General features: G+C 40.0%; 1 protein-coding gene across 7 annotated transcripts in view; it reads left to right on the top strand.

The window, feature by feature from the left end:
- Window positions 1–21408, top strand: part of EBF1 (EBF transcription factor 1) — a 409074-nt gene that overhangs the window by 314026 nt on the left and 73640 nt on the right. For all 7 annotated transcript variants that reach the window (XM_005897517.2, XM_070373017.1, XM_005897516.2 and 4 more), the window contains exon 10: window positions 11648–11774. In XM_005897517.2, coding sequence (XP_005897579.1) covers window positions 11648–11774 — 127 coding nt within the window. The remainder of the gene's footprint in view (window positions 1–11647; window positions 11775–21408) is intronic.

Below are 21408 nucleotides of genomic sequence, written 5' to 3'. Positions count from 1 at the left end.
CAAATGCTATTTTTTAGCAACTTTTATATTCAAAGCTGCATCATAGTGTCAGTACCAGATAGGTTGCAGTTTAGGTTTTGTTAATACAGGTATAATTAGGTAGCTTATATTTAGGTATATTTATTGTGCAATAAGGATGCACATAAATACCTTAGTGTAAATCTGTTGGTTATGGTGAGGATTAAGTAGTAATAAAACTAACACTTTTTAAGTGATGGATAATGTGAGGCCTTCACTTAAACTCATTATAGGTGTTAAGTCAATTAACCCTGTAATAAATGTAGGAGACTTGCAGGAGATGCTGGTTCAATCCCTAGGTTGGGAAGATCCCCTGGAGAAGAAAATGGCAACCCACTTCAGTATTCTTGCCTGGGAAATCCATGGACAGGGGAAACTGGTGGGCTACAGAGCATGGGGCCACAAAAGAGACATGACGAAGTGACTAAACAACAGCAGCACTAGTTAGGTAGCTAGCCCCTCCCCTTTCCCAGACGACGACACAGAATCCGGAGAGGTTGAGTGACTTTCAGAAGATCCCACAGCTGGTAATTTGCAAAACCTGGTCTTGAACCAAAATCCATTTGACTCTAGAGTTATCTTTTAACCATCTAAAAAGAATGTAGTGTAACCCCAATGACCCAGAGAAGACCCTTGTAGTCATTGCAACTCTCCAGAATTCAGCATGAAACTGGAAGTGAGCAAAAAACAAGAAAAAAAGGTAAATAAAATAACAGACTTTGAGGTAACCAGAACAGGAATTTTAAACAAACTATGTTATCTGTTTTCCCAGGACATAGCAAATTAGAAGGAGCGAAGTATAGGCGGGTTGTTAGAAGAAGGCTCGTTGACAGCAGAAGTGACAGCTTAATGTCAAGGGCAGGAAAGGAAAACCTAAAAAGCAGATGCAGAACTATATTACTGTACTGCACGTTAATGACTGTTCATAATGACAGTGGCCCCGAGTAATCAAGAAAGAGATGGCAATTATATTCAATATCTTCTGTCTGAAATAGCAAGATGTGTGTAATGTGTCCTCGAAAGATTTCAGTGAAAACACAGTGTTTAGGGGGTTGGCTTCAGTTTTCTGCAGAGCTCACTTCCTGGAGGCACATGTTAAATTGGGAATTACTGAATATATGTGCAAGGATCACTGTAAATGGGATGCAGACAGGAACTATACCGCCCAAGAACATTAGAATGAGTCACTCTTTAGTGTCTTACAGCTTTGATATCCTTTTCTTAGAGCTCCGCAAGAACCTGAAAGACTTTTTGGTGAAAGGTGAATTCACAGCTTGCTACTCTACCTTTTGGTTCTTGTGTTTTTCGTTCCTAATTCCTATATCTTTGTAGGCGAGATTGTGCCCTGCAAATGGCCAACTTTGATGACAAACACTCAGCCCCTTCCAAAGACATATCTGGCCTTTCTCTTTTATATTTTAATTTGCAAACAAAGAAAGCAACAACCCAGGACCCTAAGCTGGGCCCAACTACAGAATGATATTTCTTCTTGACTGAATGTAGAAAAACAAGCCTCGAGAAAGAGCCCATTGTACACTTTCAAACCACAGGGGCTGGCGTTACTGGTGTCCAGTCTGCTCCGTCTGGAATACTCTGGACCTCAGAAACTCACCAGCGCTTTTCCAGCTCCCAGATGGTCAGGACGGGATCCAGTCTTTAATGGGGCCCAATTGGCACAAGATTTACATCCTGGGAAGAGAACTGGAGAAAGTTTATTTAAAAAATAAATTACCGAAAAATAAATAAATCAATCAACCCACAAAAACCAAAGGTAGTTCAAGTATAATGTATTTATTTTAGCCTTTTTCTCCTCGATCTGTTATTTTGAAAGATGATCTTATTGCTGTTTTGTTTTGTACAATTAACTGCATTGATTTAGAGACCTGGTTAGTTTCTTGGTCAGAAGAATTGGGCAGTATATTTTTGTGAATGTTTAATGAGGCTGCCAGGAAGTCTGTGGGAGCAAAGTTAAAAAAAATTTTTTTTTCTTCAGTAGAAAAAGTTTTTTTTGAATGGAGTAGTATTGATGATATCTTTTTGGCAGATGCATAAGGGATGTTATTGAATCTTTACCCTAATTATTAGTGGCAGTTAACGGTGTCACAGTATTTACTCATTCAATCTTCAACAAGTATTTATTGAATGTCTGCTAGTTTCCCAGGCACTCTTAAAACTGGAAACAGAGTAGAGAAAACAAGAAGGACCAAGTTCATATCCTATGGGGCTTGTATTCTCATTGGGAGATGCAGACAGTCAATTGGAAAATAGATCTCTATCTCTTCTCTATGTATCTGTGTCTATGTTGATACCGATATGAGAGAAATTTTAGACGGCATTAGGAGATACTGCTGACTGTTCAAAAGCTAGATTTTAAATCCCCTATTTAACTCAGTTTCTGCTACTTCAGTTTCCAAAGTCTCCTCTGCAATTCATACATAAAGTTTATCTTTGGGAATTCATGTGACCCAACATATTTTGCTAAACATTGGTTTAGTTATTTTCTTGAAGGGACAAAAGGAAACCAGAATGTTTGTGAAACAGTAAATGCTTCCACAGGCTTTCTCTCACGTTCCCTGAGAAATTGTATACTGCCTTTGAGACAGGCAATTCTTGGGAATGAAAAAATCTGTCTTACGAAACCCAAGGAACCCTGATTAGGGAACAAACCAGAATACACTGAGGAACTTGGGAGAAGAACTGGCATCCCTTGATTTATGTTGTATCCACTTCGGGGAAATAGAGATAAAATATGTAGGTTCAGCCAGCACAGTCCCCCAGCATACATGCTGATCGTATTTCAACTTTCTTTAAGAACTCCAGAAAACAATGTTTTTTTAAACACCATGTTTAACTACAGAAAAATGAACACCCCAGAGTGGAAGGACAATAAGTTTGCTTGTATGGTCACCAACACTGTGGTGTCTCTTTAAAAATCCTTAGTCGATTTGGTTTGGAAGCTTTAATTATGCTTTTATGTTATAGTTTCCTTATTTAAGTGTCTGTTTTATGTCCATCACTCAACACCCCCTGCCTATCTCAAAAGAGATAGATATTATTACCCTAACTGAGGAGGAGGGAGAATGCTGTGAGAATTATTAATATATAAATTAAAAAATTAATCTGGAAAATGCTTTAGGATCCCTGGAGAAGCTCTACCCAGCACAAAGCATATTTAACATTATTATCAGTACTCCAACAGAACAGAACACATGCAGGATAAGATGGTAAACTGAGGCACAGAGAGTGACGGTGGATGAATGGGCCAGTGTCCCTTAAAACCCAGACTCTTGGATGGGTGATACCTAAAAACTACCCTATCAGTGCCTACTTTAGGCTTTTTCTAGTCATCACTGTTAATTATTTTTCTAGAGAAGAAACCTTTCCTTCCTTTTACCTCTTCTCTTTAAGGCTTTGCTTGTTTTGGAGGGTTATTTTTTTTTCCTTTTAACTTTTTAGTGTTGAAAATGATTAAGGCTAAAATATTAAGTCCAAAGCATAATAAGGAAAAATCATTGGTGTGCTTTCTAGTAATCCCAGTAATTTTTTTGTGTTGTGGCTTGGAACTTCAAATTGCATTTATTTCATATAGTTCCATTGGTTGGAAAACATGCATGAAGGCTTGCCTTGGAATTGCTTTTTTGTTTTGGTGGGAAATAATTCCCAGCCAGCTTCTCACCAATGAGAAAGGGTATTTTGAGGACCTACTACGTTCACAGAACTTTTTTAGATGTAGGAGAGACTGGGGACCCATTCCATCCTGTCAACAGTGGAGGTAGGATGAAAAGTACAAGTACCAGGAATTATAGAAAAACAGTAAGTAGCAGTAGGGAGGGACAGTTATGCAGTGGTGGTCACCAGACAGGCAGACTTGATGCTTCATATCTGTTCCTTGATCATTTTTCTTAACTTTGCTGAAATTCATTTTTCATATGTGTGAACCAGCTAATACCCATGCTTGCCCTTAAGAGCAAAAATCACCGAAAGAGCTTCTCACATAGTTAGCTTCTCAGATAGCTTGGCACATAGTTAGAAGACAATGAAAAGTGAATCGCTCCTAAGGTCACCATCAAGGTCATTATCACCATCCGTTTAATGTGAACTAGAGGGATAAGGGGCTTCCCAGGTGGTACTAGTGGTAAGGAACCTGCCTGCCAGTTCAGGAGACACAATGAGACACGGGTTTAACCCCTAGGTCGGTAAGATCCCCTGCAGAAGGGCATGGCAATCCACTCCAGTAGTCTTGCTTGGAGAATCCCACAGACAGAATAGCCTGGCGGGCTACCGTCCATGGGGTTGCGCAGAGTCGGACATGACTGAAGCGACTTAGCACGCATGCAGTTAGCACACAGAGGAGTGCAGATAGTAAGTGCTACCGGCTCTCAGAGAAGAAGGTGATTCCCAAGACTTGCCCCCTTCTCCCAGAATTCTCCAATATGTCTCCATTAATATTTTAAAATACTGGGTACTCTCATTCACCCACCATACTTTTGAGACATATAAAAGCTGCATAGAGAATTATCCTCTCCTGTGTCCCTTGTCTGGACTCCAGACTTTGCAGACTGCCTCTTGGGGGTTTTGCTTCCACCTCTGTGCATTTCCATGATGCTCTGTGCATCCACAGACAGAGGCGTTCCTCTCTCCTGTCTCCCACTTTGATCAAGGACAGGCCCCACCCACGACCTCCATGTCTGTGTCTTGTCTCTCATGGCCACAGAAGCTTCACTTTGTACCCAGAAGCATGCCTCACCTGGTGACCACTCAGGACTCTTCTGCTCCTATGCTCTGATATGAAGAGAAGACGCTCATATAGGTAGCTCAGAGAGAGTATAATTACTGTTTGCTGGTAGGTCCTTGGTGTGCCAGCAGCCTCTACTGGGGCTTTGCAGAAACTATGTGTGTTTCTTTCATTGTAATATCACACTTAAAAGTGATTTCTTCTAATTATGATATTAATGCATTCTTATGGTTTGGAGAAGGAAATGGCAACCCACTCCAGTGTTCTTGCCTGGAGAATCCCAGGGACGGGGGAGCCTGGTGGGCTGCCGTCTATAGGGTTGCACAGAGTCGGACACGACTGAAGCGACTTAGCAGTAGCAGTAGCATATGGTTGAGAAGCTTGAGAATTCAGGGAAGTATGCAGAAGAAAATATAGTAACCTGTAACTTTACCATCTTGTAACTTTTCTTGACCCTGATGATCTTTCTTTTAGCCTTTCTTCCATGCAAATATATATCTAATTCTTATTTAAGTCACATGCAATACATATTGCACAAACTGATAGTATTCTACCTTTGATTTTAGTTAAGATTCTTCTCATAATTAATACCTATAAATATGTGAATTTATTTATTCCAGTATTGTTTATATGGCTATTATTTCCTGTGTAAGCACGTGTATACTCACACACACAAATACACATGTGCACACACATAGGAAGAATGGGGAGAGAGAAGTTGTATCACATTAACATCATCAATCTAGAGATAAATGCTACTATTGGAGAGATGATCTTTTGTGGCCCTTTTTTGTATTGCTTAAATTATAATACTTTTTTGTATTGCTTAAATATTTTTTCTTTCTTTCACCTTATCCATTCTCACTGGAGTGAGTCACAGACCTTTAGACATCTTTTTTACCTCTTAGATGATATCTGAGCAGTGTTCTCATGCAGGGGTCTGAGTGCTGGGCCAGCTAGATAATTTTAAGAGCAAGTTAGGAGATGAAGGTTAAATATTATCAGGTTAAGAATGGTGGGCTCTTATGAATAGTTGTTGTCGTTCATCTGCTCAGTCGTGTTTGCAACTGTTTGCAACCTCATCGACTGCAGCACACCAGGCTTCCCTGTCCTTCACCATCTCCTGGAGCTTGCTCACTCACGTCCATTGAGTTGGTGGTGCCATCCAACCATCTCGTCCTGTGTTGTCCCCTTCTCCTTGTGCCTTCGGTCTTTCCCAGCATCAGGGTCTTTTCGAATGAGTTAGCTCTTCGCATCAGGTGGCTAAAGTATTGGAGCTTCAGCATCAGTCCTTCTAATGAATATTCAGGACTGATTTCCTTTAGGATTGACTGGTTTGATCTCCTTGCTGTCTAAGGGACTCTCAAGAGTCTTCTCCAACACCACAGCTCAAAAGCATCAATTCTTTGGCATTCAGCCTTCTTTATTAAGGTCCAATTCTCACATCCATGCATGACTACTCGGAAAACCATAGCTATGACTATACAGACCTTTATTGACAAAGTAATGTCTCTGCTTTTAAATATGCTGTCTAGGTTTGTCATAGCTTTTCTTCCAAGGAGAAAAGATAGGAGATCCTGTATTATGGATAGGGTGGACTCTTATTACTTAGCTTAATGCAGTCAAACATCTAGTAGAATTCAGGCCTAATTTATACAAGAATTTATGTCAGAAATATTTTGGGAAATATCCTGTATATGAGGTATTACTTTAAATACTTTAGAGGGTATGGACATGAATTAGACCCTGTTGCTGACTTCAAGGATTGTTTAATGAGAAAAAGATATTTAAGAAAATCTTTATAGCACAACGCAGAATAGAATGCTAAGCTCTCAAGTATGCATTCCATAATTATATAAATTTTTACAAATGTGTGAGTAACTGTGACTCTTAAGATCAGGTGAAACTTACTGGAAGAGGGAACATCTCTTCAGGGTATTAAGGAACAAGAGAAATAGCAGTAGGGGAATGTTTAGGCAAGGAATGGCATGAACAAGGCAAAGATGGTAGGCTATTTTCATATATCCACTTGGCCTTCTCTCCAGAGTGTGGAAGGGCAGAGTGGGAAGGATGACTCACAAGGGCAGTCAGCTCTCAAGCCTTGGAGCACCTGGCTACCATGCTAAGGAGTCTAGACTACATACCATACATGAAGGAGCAGGTGAGGGTTTGAGTCAGGGCATGGCATAATAAGGTTGGTTTGAAGAGGACAATTCTGGTTGAGAAAGTAGAAGCAGAGAAAGGCCATTTTAGAAGGCATTTATAATATTGCAATTGTCTGAGTAAGAAATGGTGACAGCCTGAACAAAATAAAGGAGAAAGGCGCCAGTGAAATTCAGTAGAAGGTAGAGTCAACATGACTAAAAGAAAATTTGAAGGGAGAAAAAAAAGATAATCCCAAGGTTTCTATTTTGGGTGATTCAAAGGGTAGTGTTCTCTTAGCTGAGAGAAGGAACACAGGATCAGGAAGTACGGTTATACGTAGTAAGATGATAAATGATCTTGCATCCTGTTGAGATTGAAGTTGCAGTAAGATACATAAGGGGAGATTCTGTTACTCTCTTGCTGATAAAAATGTGGTGTTTGGCCAAAGAGATCAAAGCCGCAGGCGTAGGCTTGGAAGTCAGTTTAGCTAACGTGGTTGAGCCAGTGAGTGAATTCAAGAATTGTTAGGCAAATGAAAGAGAAAAAAAATCTAGAACAGACTTGTGAAATGTCTACAATTAACAAATTGGCAGAAGGAAATAGTTGGCACAGGAAGAGATCAGGAATCAATGAATAAGAGAGGAGCTCTGGAAAACACTTATTTACACGGATAAGAGGTTGATTTTCTTCCTGCTGTTTCCAAATAATATTAGTTAACTCGTCTGACTCTCAATTTTTGCTTATCTGGAATACATATCCCATAAGGATGGGCTTTAAAAAGATAGTGAATGTGAAAGTGCTTTGGTAAACCATCAGACACTCTCTGAGGCTTAAGTCTTATAATTAGTGTCACAGAAGTGAAGAAAGTGTAGACTTCCAAAAAGGAAGAAAGTAGTATCAGATGCTACAGGGTTTCAGAAGTATGTTTATTTTTAACTCAAATTGTTCGTTTTGTGATTTAAGGAAGTTAAGCCAAGAGAGTGAATCTGTTCTCGAATCACTTAGAACAGAATTTCCCAAAGTGTGGGGCATGTGCCCCTGGTTGTACAGGAGACCATTTTGGATTTGACACAGACATTAAATAGAACTGAATCATCGTGAAAAAGTGATTCTCCTTTTATTTCTCCTTTAATCCTTCTGATTTATGTTAAGGGAGAAAGTCTCAGTTGGAGCAAACAAGTCTGTATTCTAACACTAGCTCAACTCCCTTTTCAATAAACCCATTCAGGTTGTCAACATTATCTAACTAGAATTTAACAACATCATATTAGCTTTAAGATTACCACAACCAGTTGCAATAGTAATATAGTGTCCTTTTAAAATAAGTTATTTGAAACAAAAAGTTCACAAAGACTTGGACACAACTGAGCGACTAAACAACAACAAAGCAAAAAGTTAACCAATTAAAATTTTTAATTACCTAATTGTATGGGTATGGGTTGTTTATAGACATGGCGAAACTTAGGAAGTGCTATTGCAATGACGAAAGTTTGAAAAATTTAAACTTATACTAGAGCCTTTCTTCCTTCTGTAACTTAGAGGGGCTGCCTTTAGTTCAGCCCAATTAGAACAATGTGGGAAGTTTATCCTGAGATGGGGGGAGGGGTTTGGGGTGGGTTGTGGGTACTAGGCTTCCAAATCTAGACCCTATCTTTCCGCTAAGATGTTGGGTCAATTTTTGAAGCCACTAGACTTTTTTGGACTTTTGTGTATTTAGCTATTAAAACGAGAGCATTCATTTTAAATGATTACTAGCATTCCTTCCTGCAATAAATTTGTACCTCTTTGAGTGATAAATAAATAAACCTCTCCGCTACCTAGTTGATAGTGGTTAGATACAATTTTTTCCTTCTGAATGCCATCAATATCATGTGTCAGTGTGAGAGCCTGTTCCCAGACTAACATCTACAGCAGGAGAAACATCAACAAGTTCATTCTCTAATGATGATTCATATTCTACCTTATTTGCAAAGCACAGTTATTTCAATAGTGAATCTCTGCTTTAGTTAGACTGATTAAAACGGAAAATGAAATTGTAAATGAAAATTTGTTTCAATTTCCTTTATGCTGACCCCCTACTCTCTTAAGTAGTTTCTTTGCAGTCATATCTAATCAGTTTGTAAATTTTATAAATTTTCTAAATCAATTTTGTTCCTTAGTGTATCAACTCATAGGTCCTTATACTTAAAAAGATGTCTCTGGTATCTATTTACTGATATCTTTCCATCTTTTAAAATGTATTTCCCCCTGAGAAAAGGGTGGGTAGGTGAAATATTCTCTAACTGTCTGAAAGTTCTCCTAAATATTATTGTACTCTACAGTCCAAGTAACTTTTAGAATAGAAGCATGCCACTTATTTGGAAAATAACTATATGGCAACTTCCACCATCAAAGGTACAACCAGGGACCAGGTAGAAAATGAAAAATGAATAGCATGTGAATTTAAAAACAACACATATACATATAGTGTTGGATCTGAAAACTTTGAGTTTGATGCTAGCTTTAAAATGTTTAAAGATATAAATATGAACATTTCTTCTTTATGATTAGATGGAATTACTCCCTATCATTTTTTGAACTGTTATCAGGGTCACTTTTGCTCTTATTTGCTCTTACGAGGGTGATTTTGTGCAAGCAGTTTAACAATTTATGATTCTGTTTTCATATCTGAAAAAAGCAGATGAGAATACATACAAATGACCAAATTAGTACTTGCAAGTAAAACCTTCTTTATTAAGGCTAAATTAAATTATATATATTTTGCTTATTTTAGAAAACATATAATGCATTTTGGAAGAATTTCAATATGAAAAGGTCAAAATCTTAAGTAAATATTTTTTGTGCTTTTATGGGTAAACGTTTAGCCATCAAAAAATGTAGCCATTGAGAACTCAGTCTCCAGTGGTTCCACATAAGTATGGTATTCCTGAAGAATCTTTTGTGTATTTCCAGCAAATAAGGGTGCACACATTCTATGGGAGAGGATCAGTTCAGTTCAGTCGCTTAGTCGTGTCCGACTCTTTGCGACCCCATAAATCGCAGCACACCAGGCCTCCCTGTCCATCACCAGCTCCCAGAGTTCACTCAAACTCACGTCCATCGAGTCGGTGATGCCATCCAGCCATCTCGTCCTCTGTCGTCCCCTTCTCCTCCTGCCCCAATCCCTCCCAGCATCAGAGCCTTTTCCAATGAGTCAACTCTTCGCATGAGGTGGCCAAAGAGGATAGGCATTTCTAATTACTAACTTAAAGTGATTTCTGTGCAGATGACCTTTATGTTTCAAGAAAGAGCATTTGGTAGAAATCACTTGCAGATTTTAGCAGGAGCCACTTTCTTACATTCTTTTTGCCAGGCCTTTGTGCTGGGACTGTTTACCTAGGTGGGACTCAGGGGCTGGCATTTGTGCTGTCACCTTGATCCTCATGGAGTTGTCTGTGATTCTCTGGACTGCTGCTTCTAAGTCGCTTCAGTCTTGTCTGACTCTGTGCGACCCCATAGACAGCAGCCCACCAGGCTCCCCGTCCCTGGGATTCTCCAGGCAAGAACACTGGAATGGGTTGCCATTTCCTTCTCCAGTGTATGAAAGTGAAAAGTGAAAGTGAAGCCGCTCAGTCGTGTCCGACTCTTAGCGACCCCATGGACTGCAGCCCACCATGCTCCTCCGTCCATGGGATTTTCCAGGCAAGAGTACTGGAGTAGGGTGCCATTGCCTTCTCTGGATAAAATATTTAAATTTGCACATTGAAACAAAAGCCCTTTCTAAGTTATAAGAACAGGACAAACATGAGTTAGTCCAAATGATCACCCATTACGTACCAACTCAGTACTGCAGCCCTGAGCTAAACAAATCTGAAAGCAGTCAAGGAACAGGCAGTTGCACACACCAGAGAGAGAGCACAGAGAGTCTAGCACCATCAGAGGTCAACTACAAGGGCTGAAGTTTTCAAAGAAGCAGATAATGCCAGTTTTATGGCCATTAATAACATTTTAGTTATATAAACAATGATAAGAGTACTAAAAAGCAAATTCTGCTTTGCAGTGTGCTCTGATCGCCAACAGGGTTCAGAAATGAACTTTCTCCCTGTGCACGTGACATTGCATAATGGACCACTGATCATCCTCCGGCCCCTCCCCAGCTTCCAGCTCCCTTTTATGGACAGTCCTTAGTCTTGCCAGACCTCTCAGCTGTTCCAGGGAGAAAGCTTCTTGGGTTTCCCCTTTAAAGCTCTTTGATTGTTCCTCTGGTAGTTAATGCACCAAATGGTCTTCGGGGCATTTCCTACATGGGCTCTGCAGCTCATCAGAGCACCTCGACCATGGATTTCCTACCTCTGTGTTTTGCACATGTTGAAGGGCTCAGTTCAAACACCAGGCCCACCAGCTTCTGGAGAGGTGTGGCAGAGCTCAGTGCTGATTTGGGTGTCTGCCTTAAAACAGAGATTTTTCCAAAGGATATCCTGTAGTAGATAAATCATTTCATTAGACCAGGTTTACTTTTCAAACCAGGAAGCAGAGTGCCTGCCATGTAGGAAAACTCAGATAAAGTTGTTATGACTGTTCTCAGAGCACTTGTAAATATTGTTGTCAGTGTTTTTTATACAGGTTCCATCATGATTGTATTTAAACATGGACAGGTTAATTAGGTGTTTGAAGACTATGTTTATTGAGAACCGATAAGAAAGCTGTGAAATGAGTCCTTTACATATTGCAATGACAATGTTTTTTTTTCCCCCAAATGTCTCCCACTAGTTGATTACTCCTCACGCCATCCGTGTGCAGACTCCTCCTCGGCATATCCCTGGTGTTGTAGAGGTCACCTTGTCCTACAAATCCAAACAGTTCTGCAAAGGGACACCTGGAAGATTCATTTACACAGGTAAGAACTACTGCAGATGGTGGACAGAGCGGTCTTGACCTTGTGGGTCTTTGACTCAATCTTGTGTGTATAAGTGCTATTTTATTCTAAAATCTATTTCTTCTTAAGACCCATTTTCTCTGTTTCACCCCATTTATGGTGAAATGAGTTGCTACTACTACTATTATTACCGTTATTATTAGATAAGATTTCATCTAGGTGTCCTTGTTGAATGACAGGATCTGTTGAAATCATGGGTTAGATACCTAAGGCAGTGGCATGAGCGAGGAGGAGTGCTATACAGTCCTAAGAGTCTCTGGATGTTAAGCCATCATGTCGGGGTTTGCTTGCTTTATGGAGTAGGAATGTGCTTGAGTGCACAATACAACTTTCTTCTAGCCTGGTCATGGCCATTTAAAGACTTTTGGTGGTTTTCATATTTAATTCTGGGTTGGTGCTTTCTTTCCCTTTAAGCTTCATTTTGTTCCCCATGACTGCCGCCTGCCATCCCAAACACATGGACCTGCCTTGACACATGGACCTGCCTTGGCACATGGACCTATCTTGCATTAAGAAGCTAGGGTTCTAGGGTGAGGGTGAATTTCCTCACGTCACATGGAGAGAACCAGGCAGGTTCTCTATGGAAACATATCAAGTGCAGAGTCTAAGTGCCCAGTGTGTAGTCAAAGAGATCCTCAGAGTGTTACATGTAAACCAAACACCCAGGGATCTTTGTTGCAATCCAGATTGTGATTCAGTAGCTCCGGGTGGGATCTGAAACTCTGCATTTCTAACAAGCTCACAAGGAGAGGCTGATGATCCTGGTCCAAGGACCACACTGGCTTTGGGGACAGTCTGGGTCCTCTGCTGTGTAGCAGCCATTGCTGGGTTGTTGCCTCCAGAAACTGGCCCCATGTTTCCTTCTTTAATCACTAAAGGACCACAAAGCCAGATTAAGTACTGAGTGTAAGTTGCTTTCACACAAAGAGACTCCAGAGCATGAAGGGATAACTGTGTTAACACATCCTAATTAGAACCATACAATTAAATGGACAAATTGTATTTTACTGTGACATTTTATCTCAAAGCATCTTTCCTGTTGTATTTTAATAGGAGGAACAAAATCAACCATGCTTCTCAGTGACTCGTTCTCCCGACTCAACCCTCTCTCAAAATTATAAAAACAGCTAATGCATCCTGACCCTTGGAAATGCCTCCCAGTCCTTTAAACAAAATGCAGGTTTGGTGCCTGCCTGACGATTAGTTTTAGTTAATTGAAAATTATAGGATTGACCCAAGAGGAAAATTTTATTTGCACTCCAATCACTTTTACAAATTAAGGAAAATTACCACAATTTTGTTTAGCTAAGGTTTCACACTGAGTTCAAGAAATTAGCTCAGCCATCCCAACAAAGTCAGCACTTTGTTAGCAAGCACTTGAAAAAATAATAGTCTATCTGGAGTTTGGTGGTGTATACAAACGAAGCATAGAGAAAGCTATGATGCTTTATAGAAGTAGGCCAAGTGTTTTTAATTAGGCTCATTGGTTCAGCGTAAGTTTTGAAGAACAATCAAACTAGCAGATTAGCTGTTTCTTTTAAAGCTAGGATTTCTTGCCATTCATTTTTCCCATGAGAACTTCCACATAGCACAATTTTTTTTTTTTTTTTTTTACAAGCCTCATTATAGGCCTGCAGGAAAAGGACCAATTGAAACTTCTGATACTGTAACATTCCCCACCATCATTCCGATGGATGGGAGTTTTTCACAATGTTCTTCACTGAACTCGGTGTTCTGGAACATATTACAAAACCACAGAGGCCAAATGTTTTCTCTGAGGAGTTTGGACTCTGTTTTTGGTCGAAAACATTTAGGCCTCGCTGGCTGCTTATTTACTCTGCCATTAAGAACAAGAAAAGGAGAAGAAAAAGAAGAAGAAAACGCTCGTGTTGTGGGAGGAACGAGAGGCAATCAAGCGTGATTCCGCTTTGGTGACAGCGTCTCTGCCCATTAATGGTTCCATTCTGTGGTCAGGTCTCATTTAGAAGAAATTATTTTTAATCAGTGCTCAACAAAATATCCCCTTGAGCCACCTGGCCATAAAAGTTAAAAAAAAAATCATCCTCATTAAATTACTTAAATTCTCAAAAGAAAATAGCTAGGGGACCCATCATTATTGGAATTTTTTTTTTTTTAACCATTAAAAAAATTGCCATCAATTTAAGAAATCACATCTTGGAAAACCTGTATCAGACGGGGGAATTAAGATCAAAGATCAAAGTGGCCGATCTGCAAGTCTCACAAAGTAGTTAAGGATAAGAGAGAGAAGTCCTAGGTGTGCATGCACGTGTGTAAGTGTGCGGGAAATTTAAAGTATGAAAAAAATGCTTTTGCTGATCCTGCCTCAAACTCTGGACCATAGATAGGAAGACTTAGTTTTTTAAGTATTCTAAGAGAGAGACTCACCTCTCTCTGATTTGGAAAAATAAAATTTTCAAAGAAACCGGTACAAAAACTTCCCCACTGATATAGCTGGCTGTTCACAGTCACTGTGACATTAAGTCATTTCTAACAAAAGAGAGTCTCTGTTAATTGGTGAACCGCACCAAAGACTCCTGATCATTATCATTAAATGCCCCTACCAAGGGTCACACATTCATGGCTGGTGCTGCCAGACCGGGGTGGTTTGCTCAGTTTACCTGCTTGTCGCCATTCTCTAGCAAAAGTGTGGAGATGGGTCATAAATTCTCTCTGTTCTTTGTATCCGAACAACCACTCAGCTCATTGGAAACCTGCAGCACCCGCACCCCCACCAACCCTTCCATCCCCTCCCACAGAAGCTCACACTTCATTTTCTTTAACATCCATGGCATTTCAAGATGCGAGGCTTGGTTTTCTGGATAGGGTGAGCCAATACTGTTTCTTAGGAGAAAATATCACTTGGAATTTTTCCTTTAAAAAAAAAAATGTCCTGGGACTGAAAAACAACATCCCAAACGAAGGTACTGCTTTTGAGTGCGTGTGAGAGGATTTGCGCATGCGTATGTGCAAGTCTGTAAAAATCCATAATCAATGAAAAAGAAAAACCCCCACACAACCGAGACAGAAACAGCCTGGCCTAATCTATGCAAATAAAAGCAGACTTCTGGGGGTGGGAGGAAAGAATTTGACTAAACACAGATTGCCTGCAAGCTGGCTCCACTTGTGGGGACAGGCGTGCAGCTCTCCATCTTTGGTGCTTCAGACCAGGGACACGTGAGGATTCTCAGCTGCCAGCTGTGCCCTTCTCTCGTGTCTGCTCCATCAGACTGAGGGAGCAAAGTGAATCCCAACTGGATCGGAACAAAAGAGGGGGATATCGCATCCCTGATCTGATTTATTGTGGCCAGTTATTCTCATGTAAATGCAGAGCAAGGCTGACTTTAAATTTTAAATCATGTTTTCTCATAGGAGGAAACAAAAACCCTTTCTGAGGACAGGACTTTTTTCAAAGGCCTCCCTAATCCTGTGTCTGGTCCGTCAGTCCAGTGGGAAGTCAATCCCCATAAACCTCCACTGCCCTGGAGGGGGCCTTCCCAGTATCTTTGTTCTTCTCAGTAGCCTCTTTGCTGTTACATCTTTAAGTGACTTGTAGAATTCTCTCCTGCTAAACTTGAAGTAACCTTGGGTGTTGATAAAAGACTCTCAGAAGGCTTTAGCTGCTTCTTCAAAGCTCTTCGAGTTGGTTTTTCTTCATAAGAGGTGCCCAAATCCAAATGTAGTTTTAAACCTTGTTCCAGTTATTTCTCTATTGGAGTGGGTGGTGTCTTTGGGGAAAATATGCCTGGAGCAGTGGGCCACCAGGATGCTAGACCAGCTTAGGTGTGTACCAAGAACCATATATTGCCTGTTGCCCCAAAGCTGGTGAAAGCCCCAAAGGTTGCTCATCTAACAGCTCAGATTTGGTTTGGTCGAGTCACATCTCTAATCCTTTCTGCTTCTGAGTTCTTCTGTTCTTAACGTTTTCCATCAAGCTTCCTGCTCTTGAGGAAGGACTAAACAAAATTCTTATTAGTCTCAGACTTTACTTTGAAGTCAATATTCTTCCTGGAAATGCTTCCTGTTTGTACCATATGCCCAGAATTACTTTGCATGTAGAAGGGGTCGTGTTGCCTGAATATATTAGATGAAACTTGATGACATGTACCATATCTTTCCAGTTTTCTTTTTTTTTCCCTCTCCCCATTCCTCTGTGTTCTCCCTCTACCCCCACTCTCTCTTCTTCTTTCTTCCCTTCTTGCCCTTTTCATTCCTCCCCAGTAGTCTTTTCTTTCTCACTTCCAAGGAGATGATGTAGCATAGTGATTTAAGTCCTTGGGTTTAAGAGTTGATGGGTATAGATTGAAATCTCAGCTCTGGCTTTTACCAGAGAGATTATTTTGGGTATGTAGTGTGATAGCTCTAAACCACAGTTACCTCATGTTTACATTATTACAAGGAAAAATAACTTGCTGGGGTTGTTCTTAGTATCAGGAAAGATGTGTATAAAGCACTTAAGGTGAGCTAGCATGAGCACTTAGCCAGATATTAGTAGTTTCCATTAATAAGTGATGATCATTATTATTCATTCATTCATTGCTGTCCCCAATATGGTGTAAATATTTCACATGTTGTTTGTTTTCTCCATCATGTTCTAGAGGTCTATGAAATGTCCTTTGGAATTTTAGTAATAAACCTGTGGTTATCAGTAAATTAGAGAAATAAGAATACTGCTACTGCTGCTACTGCTAAGTCGCTTCAGTCGTGTCCGACTCTGTATGACCCCATAAATGGCAGCCCACCAGGCTCCCCCATCCCTGGGATTCTCCAGGCAAGAACACTGGAGTGAGTTGCCATTGCCTTCTCCAATGCATGAAAGTGAAAAGTGAAAGTGAAGTCACTCAGTCGTGTCCGACTCTTTGCGACCCCATGGACTGCAGCCTACCAGGCTCCTCCATCCATGGGATTTTCCAGGCAAGAGTACTGGAGTGGGGTGCCATTGCCTTCTCCAAGCAATACTAATCAACCACAAATAAAGAGAGCACAGTATAAATAAGGTAGCAAGGAAAAGATTTATGAATGTGACAATGACTATTTTGATTAAACAAGTATTTTTTTAGAAATGGCCTCAAATAATAAACATTTAATAAAGCATCCCAGATTTATTAAGTTCTCAGGTGTTGATTTTTCAGGAACAGCACACTTGTTCTCTTATTTCCATCCCCAACTTCAACCCCTCTTCTGGAGGCCATAGTAACATGGGTACTGTCTATCACCAGCCCCCTTCAAAGGTATTAGGTTATAATCAGCTTTAACTCCCCTTTCAAGAGGTTTCAGGCAGAAAGCTCTGTTTTTAATTCTTGGAAACCTGCACAAATGAAGGCTGCCATCCTGGGGATAAACAAAGTTAACAGGCTTAGGGAAAAGGTAGAGAGTTTCCACCAAGTGAATCTCCTGTTTTTCTGCCTCTTCTTACACTAATTCATTGCCAGATTAAGCTTCCCAAAAGTCACTTTTGTACCATTTCTGTGCAGAGAAACTTTTCCTTGCTCCCTATATGTAAGATATAGTCCAACCCCCTGGGCTTGTTATCCACATTTCACTGTGCCCTTTGGGTCCGGTGCTTTCTCGCCTCCTCTAATCCCAGTCTCCCCACTATGCCTCAAGCTTACTTCATGATTAGCAACTTTGAATATGGTGATTTTCCTAGATCCAGTTCAAACTTGACTACCCTCTGAAGTGTTCTCTGGCCACTGTAGCAAGTAGCCAGAGCACTGGGTTGAGATCAGGGAGGTCTGTGTTGTAGTCCCAGCCCTGCTAACTGACTGTGAGACATGGGACAAGTTGCTGACATGCTCCAGACTTCAGTGTTTTTATTGTGAAATGAGCCAGTTGACTAGGTGACTTTGATGTGTCCTGTGGTTCATCTTGATTATCTGGAAGAGTCGCTGTCCTTGGAGCTCTTTTGTTGTATGTGCTTAGATGGCTCATTCATCGTTCACTTCCTTATACCTTCACTCTCTTCCTCTGTTCTTAGATAGACACATCTCAAAAAGTCCACAGGCAGCTAACCTCCCTGAAATTATCTTGTTTTGCCCACTGTAAGCACCTTGACTCAGTATCTTACTTACAATAGGTGTTCTCTAGTAATTGAGTGACATATTGCACAGAATCAATGGGTCCTCATTGATTTTTGTGCTCTGGATGGCAGGGAATGTAAATAAGAGCTGTTAATTAAGAATCTATCTCCTTTAATGTGAACTTACATGTAGAGAGCATAGTAGTTGGATTTTTTGTTAAAAAAAAATGGGGTTGGATCTATATTACATAGTACTAATTTTTTATCTGTAAAATGAGATATTTTAACAGTAACTGCATCTAAAAAGTCAATAGGTCAATGTATGTAATGCTCTCCTGGTACAATATGAGTGTTCCCTAAAAGCAAACACAAAAGGAGAGAAACAGATAATGGGTATGTTTCTCTTCAAATATAAAGAACTGGTTGTGAGAGCACATTTTATTTAGTATTACATATGTGCCAGCTTTCATCTGATTAAGGAAATTGTTTCTTTCTAGGTATTAGAGTCAGAATCAAAAGATCTAGGTTGTCTGATTTTATGACTTTCTTTTGTTGCCCCATTCACTCATCTCACAAGTGTTTGTGGATTGTCTGTTCTATTCTAGGCAGTGTTCTAAAACTGTGTTGAGTAAAACCATGTTCTCATGGATCTTGTAGTTAAAGAGGGAACATGGATATTCACAAGTTTACAACTTCAAACCTTAATGAGTGTCCAGAAAAACAAGAACAGAGTTTCAGGCAAGAATATAATGAAGGACCCCCAGTCAGTCAGTTAGAGATATTGTCTGTCAGATAAAGATGCATGAATTGAGATTTAAAGGGTGGTTACGAGTTAACCTGGGAGTTCATGAGGGATTGGGTTGAGTGGGTTTGTGGAAAGAAACGGAGTGTTCTGGAAGAGAGGAGCATGTCACAGGGCTCTGAATGAGAGGAAATGTGGCTTCTTGGAAGGCTGTAAAAATTCCACTGAGGCTGAAAAATCAAGAGAGGGAAAAAATGGCAAGAGAAGAGACTGGAGAAGTGGGCAGAGACAAGGCTATGAAGCCTTGCAGCCGTGGGGAGGAATTTAGTTGTTTGTCATCTCAAGAGCAGTGGGCAGTCCTTAAAGTAGATAGGTGGACATAACCAAATTTTTGTTTGAAAGAAAACAAAAACAGAAAAACTCTGGCTGTCTGGAGCATAGGAAACCAAAATGGATTCTATAAGTAAGACCTGTAAGGAGGCCTTTGCAGTAGTCTGGGAAAGAGATTCGATGACTTTAATTTGGATAGTAATGGGTAGAGATGGAATATAGTGAGAGGATTCAAGAGATATTTAAGAGGAAAAGTGGACAGGACCTGGAGATGGGTTGGATATGGAGGTGAAGGGGATGAAGGGCTCAGGCCCAGATTTTTGGATTCCTCTCAGTGAATAGATAGTGGGACTATTCCTCCTCTGGGTGCCTCAAGGGTCTTGTGGGTATCAATGAAAGAATGGGCATGAAAATGCTTTATAAAGGGTAGTATTCTGCACTTGTGTTACTTGTTACAAAGATGGGTCTAAGAAAATTCAGTAAGAATGGAGGAAAGGAAGGCAAGAATGTGTTTTCTTTTATATCAGATTGTTTTCACTTAGGACTCAGCTGAAGGAGGGCTGTGTAATGAACACTTGACGAGCGGTTTTGCCTTAGCTGTGTCCTAATTGGAAAAGACCCAAGAAGAAAGAAAAATTAACAGGCTGCTCCTGTCCGCATGTCTCAAATATTACTCCAAATGAGCCATTTACACACAAAGAAAAGAATTCAAGGCAGAGAGAATGTTTATTCTTTTTTTGCTTTTGTGATCCAAAGGCTAAGTCCCAAGCCTCTTCTCCTCTGCCAAAGGGAATTTTTTCACAAAATACGATCGCTTCTGATCTGACATACATTGATGTGATTGGTGGTCCTCAACCCAGTGGCATCTGTAAACTTAAACACCGTTGGTGCCATACGGGGACAAGAGCAACAAGAATCACTGAAAATACCCATTGTACTTCTGTGACATCTGTAAAATGAAAGCCGTTTCTGCAAAGAATAAAGCTGGTCTGAAGGAAGCATATTATTTTGCATATTTTATGTACACACTTTCCAAGAAATACGACCTTTATTTCCTATTTGGAGTGGAGTGTAATCAGGACTTGAGTAGCTAGTGTAACAGGATCATTAAAAGGGATATTTTCACTGACATTAGAGGTCTAAATGGCCACTAGGCCTTATATACAACCTTGGCTTTTTCCTGTCTACCCAGAGTTAATAAGTGATAAGGCCAGGAGAGAGATAAATCACAGAAATCCCTGTCCAAAGAAAACATATTGACTACAGCCAAGCAAATAACAGACCATAACCAACGGCCCCATTCATCATTCATGTAATAGGGATATAAAGTAGTTCCTACCAATGAAACCATATAGAAGGAAAAGGCAGATAAGCTTCCCCAATCTAAGGCATGTGATTTGGTTATTAAGGGACATGAACTATTTGTCACATGGCTTTAATCTTTAAGATGTGTTGCCATTTCTAAACTATAAATTTCTAGTCAGGGATTAGAAAGCTATTAACAATAAAGGTAGGGACTGAGCTTTATATGCATTCATGCCAACGTAATGCAATACTATAAAGCCTTGAACCTCTAATCTATTTAGTATGATTGAACATGATTTGGTTTTCAAAGCCAATAAACTATTTGGAAGTTTTCAAGCCTGTTGTTTTTTGTTTTTTAACCCAGCATCATGATAAATTAACCCTTCAGTACTTAAACTGTGTACCTTGAAACTTTCTCTAATATCCTGAGGGCAGTGGGCGGAAGGGAAATGAAAATGAAGTTCTTTATTTTTCTCCTTTCCTAACATTTATTCCAAATGTTTGATGGCAAAGTATTTTCTGTTTCATGTGTCCACCGTTATATTGGTATGGATGTTTGTCTTTCTGTCCATTAACTAAGTGGTGTGGCACCCACTAGAGCATTAAAACTTTTCTTTCTTTATTGCAAAGTTGCCCATGCTGATTTCAGACAATTCAGTAAGCACAAATAGAAAATAATTAAAACAATATTAAAAGTGTCAACATTTATCCCAGTTCTTTATACATAAATAACACGTTAGCTGTTAATATTATTTTTTAATGGGATATGTCTTATCTTTTTCCTATGCAGATATCTGAATCATTACCAAAATAGGGTGATGCCTTACATAATACTCATTGGGTCTTTCACTTAACTACGTATCATAAACATCAGAGCTTTATAAATGTAAAATAATTTTTAATCTCTCGTGATCATTTCACACTTCAAAATCTCATGAGTTGTAGCTTCATCATCTTGTTGAAGCATAGGTACATTGAATCTGGATTCTCATCTCCTTTTGTTCCTGAAAAGCCTACGGCACAGGGTCATTGGTCTTATACCCATGTTGTTTTTGGCATCCTTATTGGTTGGGGTTCATCCGCCACCCCAACTGACTGCGCATAAGTAGCTCTGAAGGCCTCACCTGTCAGAGGACCTGAGTCTCGGAGGTTTGGACTAGCACCCTCTCCCCCATAGCTGT

Source organism: Bos mutus, chromosome 7 (genome assembly GCF_027580195.1).
Source record: "Bos mutus isolate GX-2022 chromosome 7, NWIPB_WYAK_1.1, whole genome shotgun sequence".
Classification (NCBI taxonomy): domain Eukaryota; kingdom Metazoa; phylum Chordata; class Mammalia; order Artiodactyla; family Bovidae; genus Bos; species Bos mutus.
The sequence above is the reverse complement of the archived record's forward strand: the minus strand, read 5'-3'. Positions and strand labels throughout refer to the sequence as shown.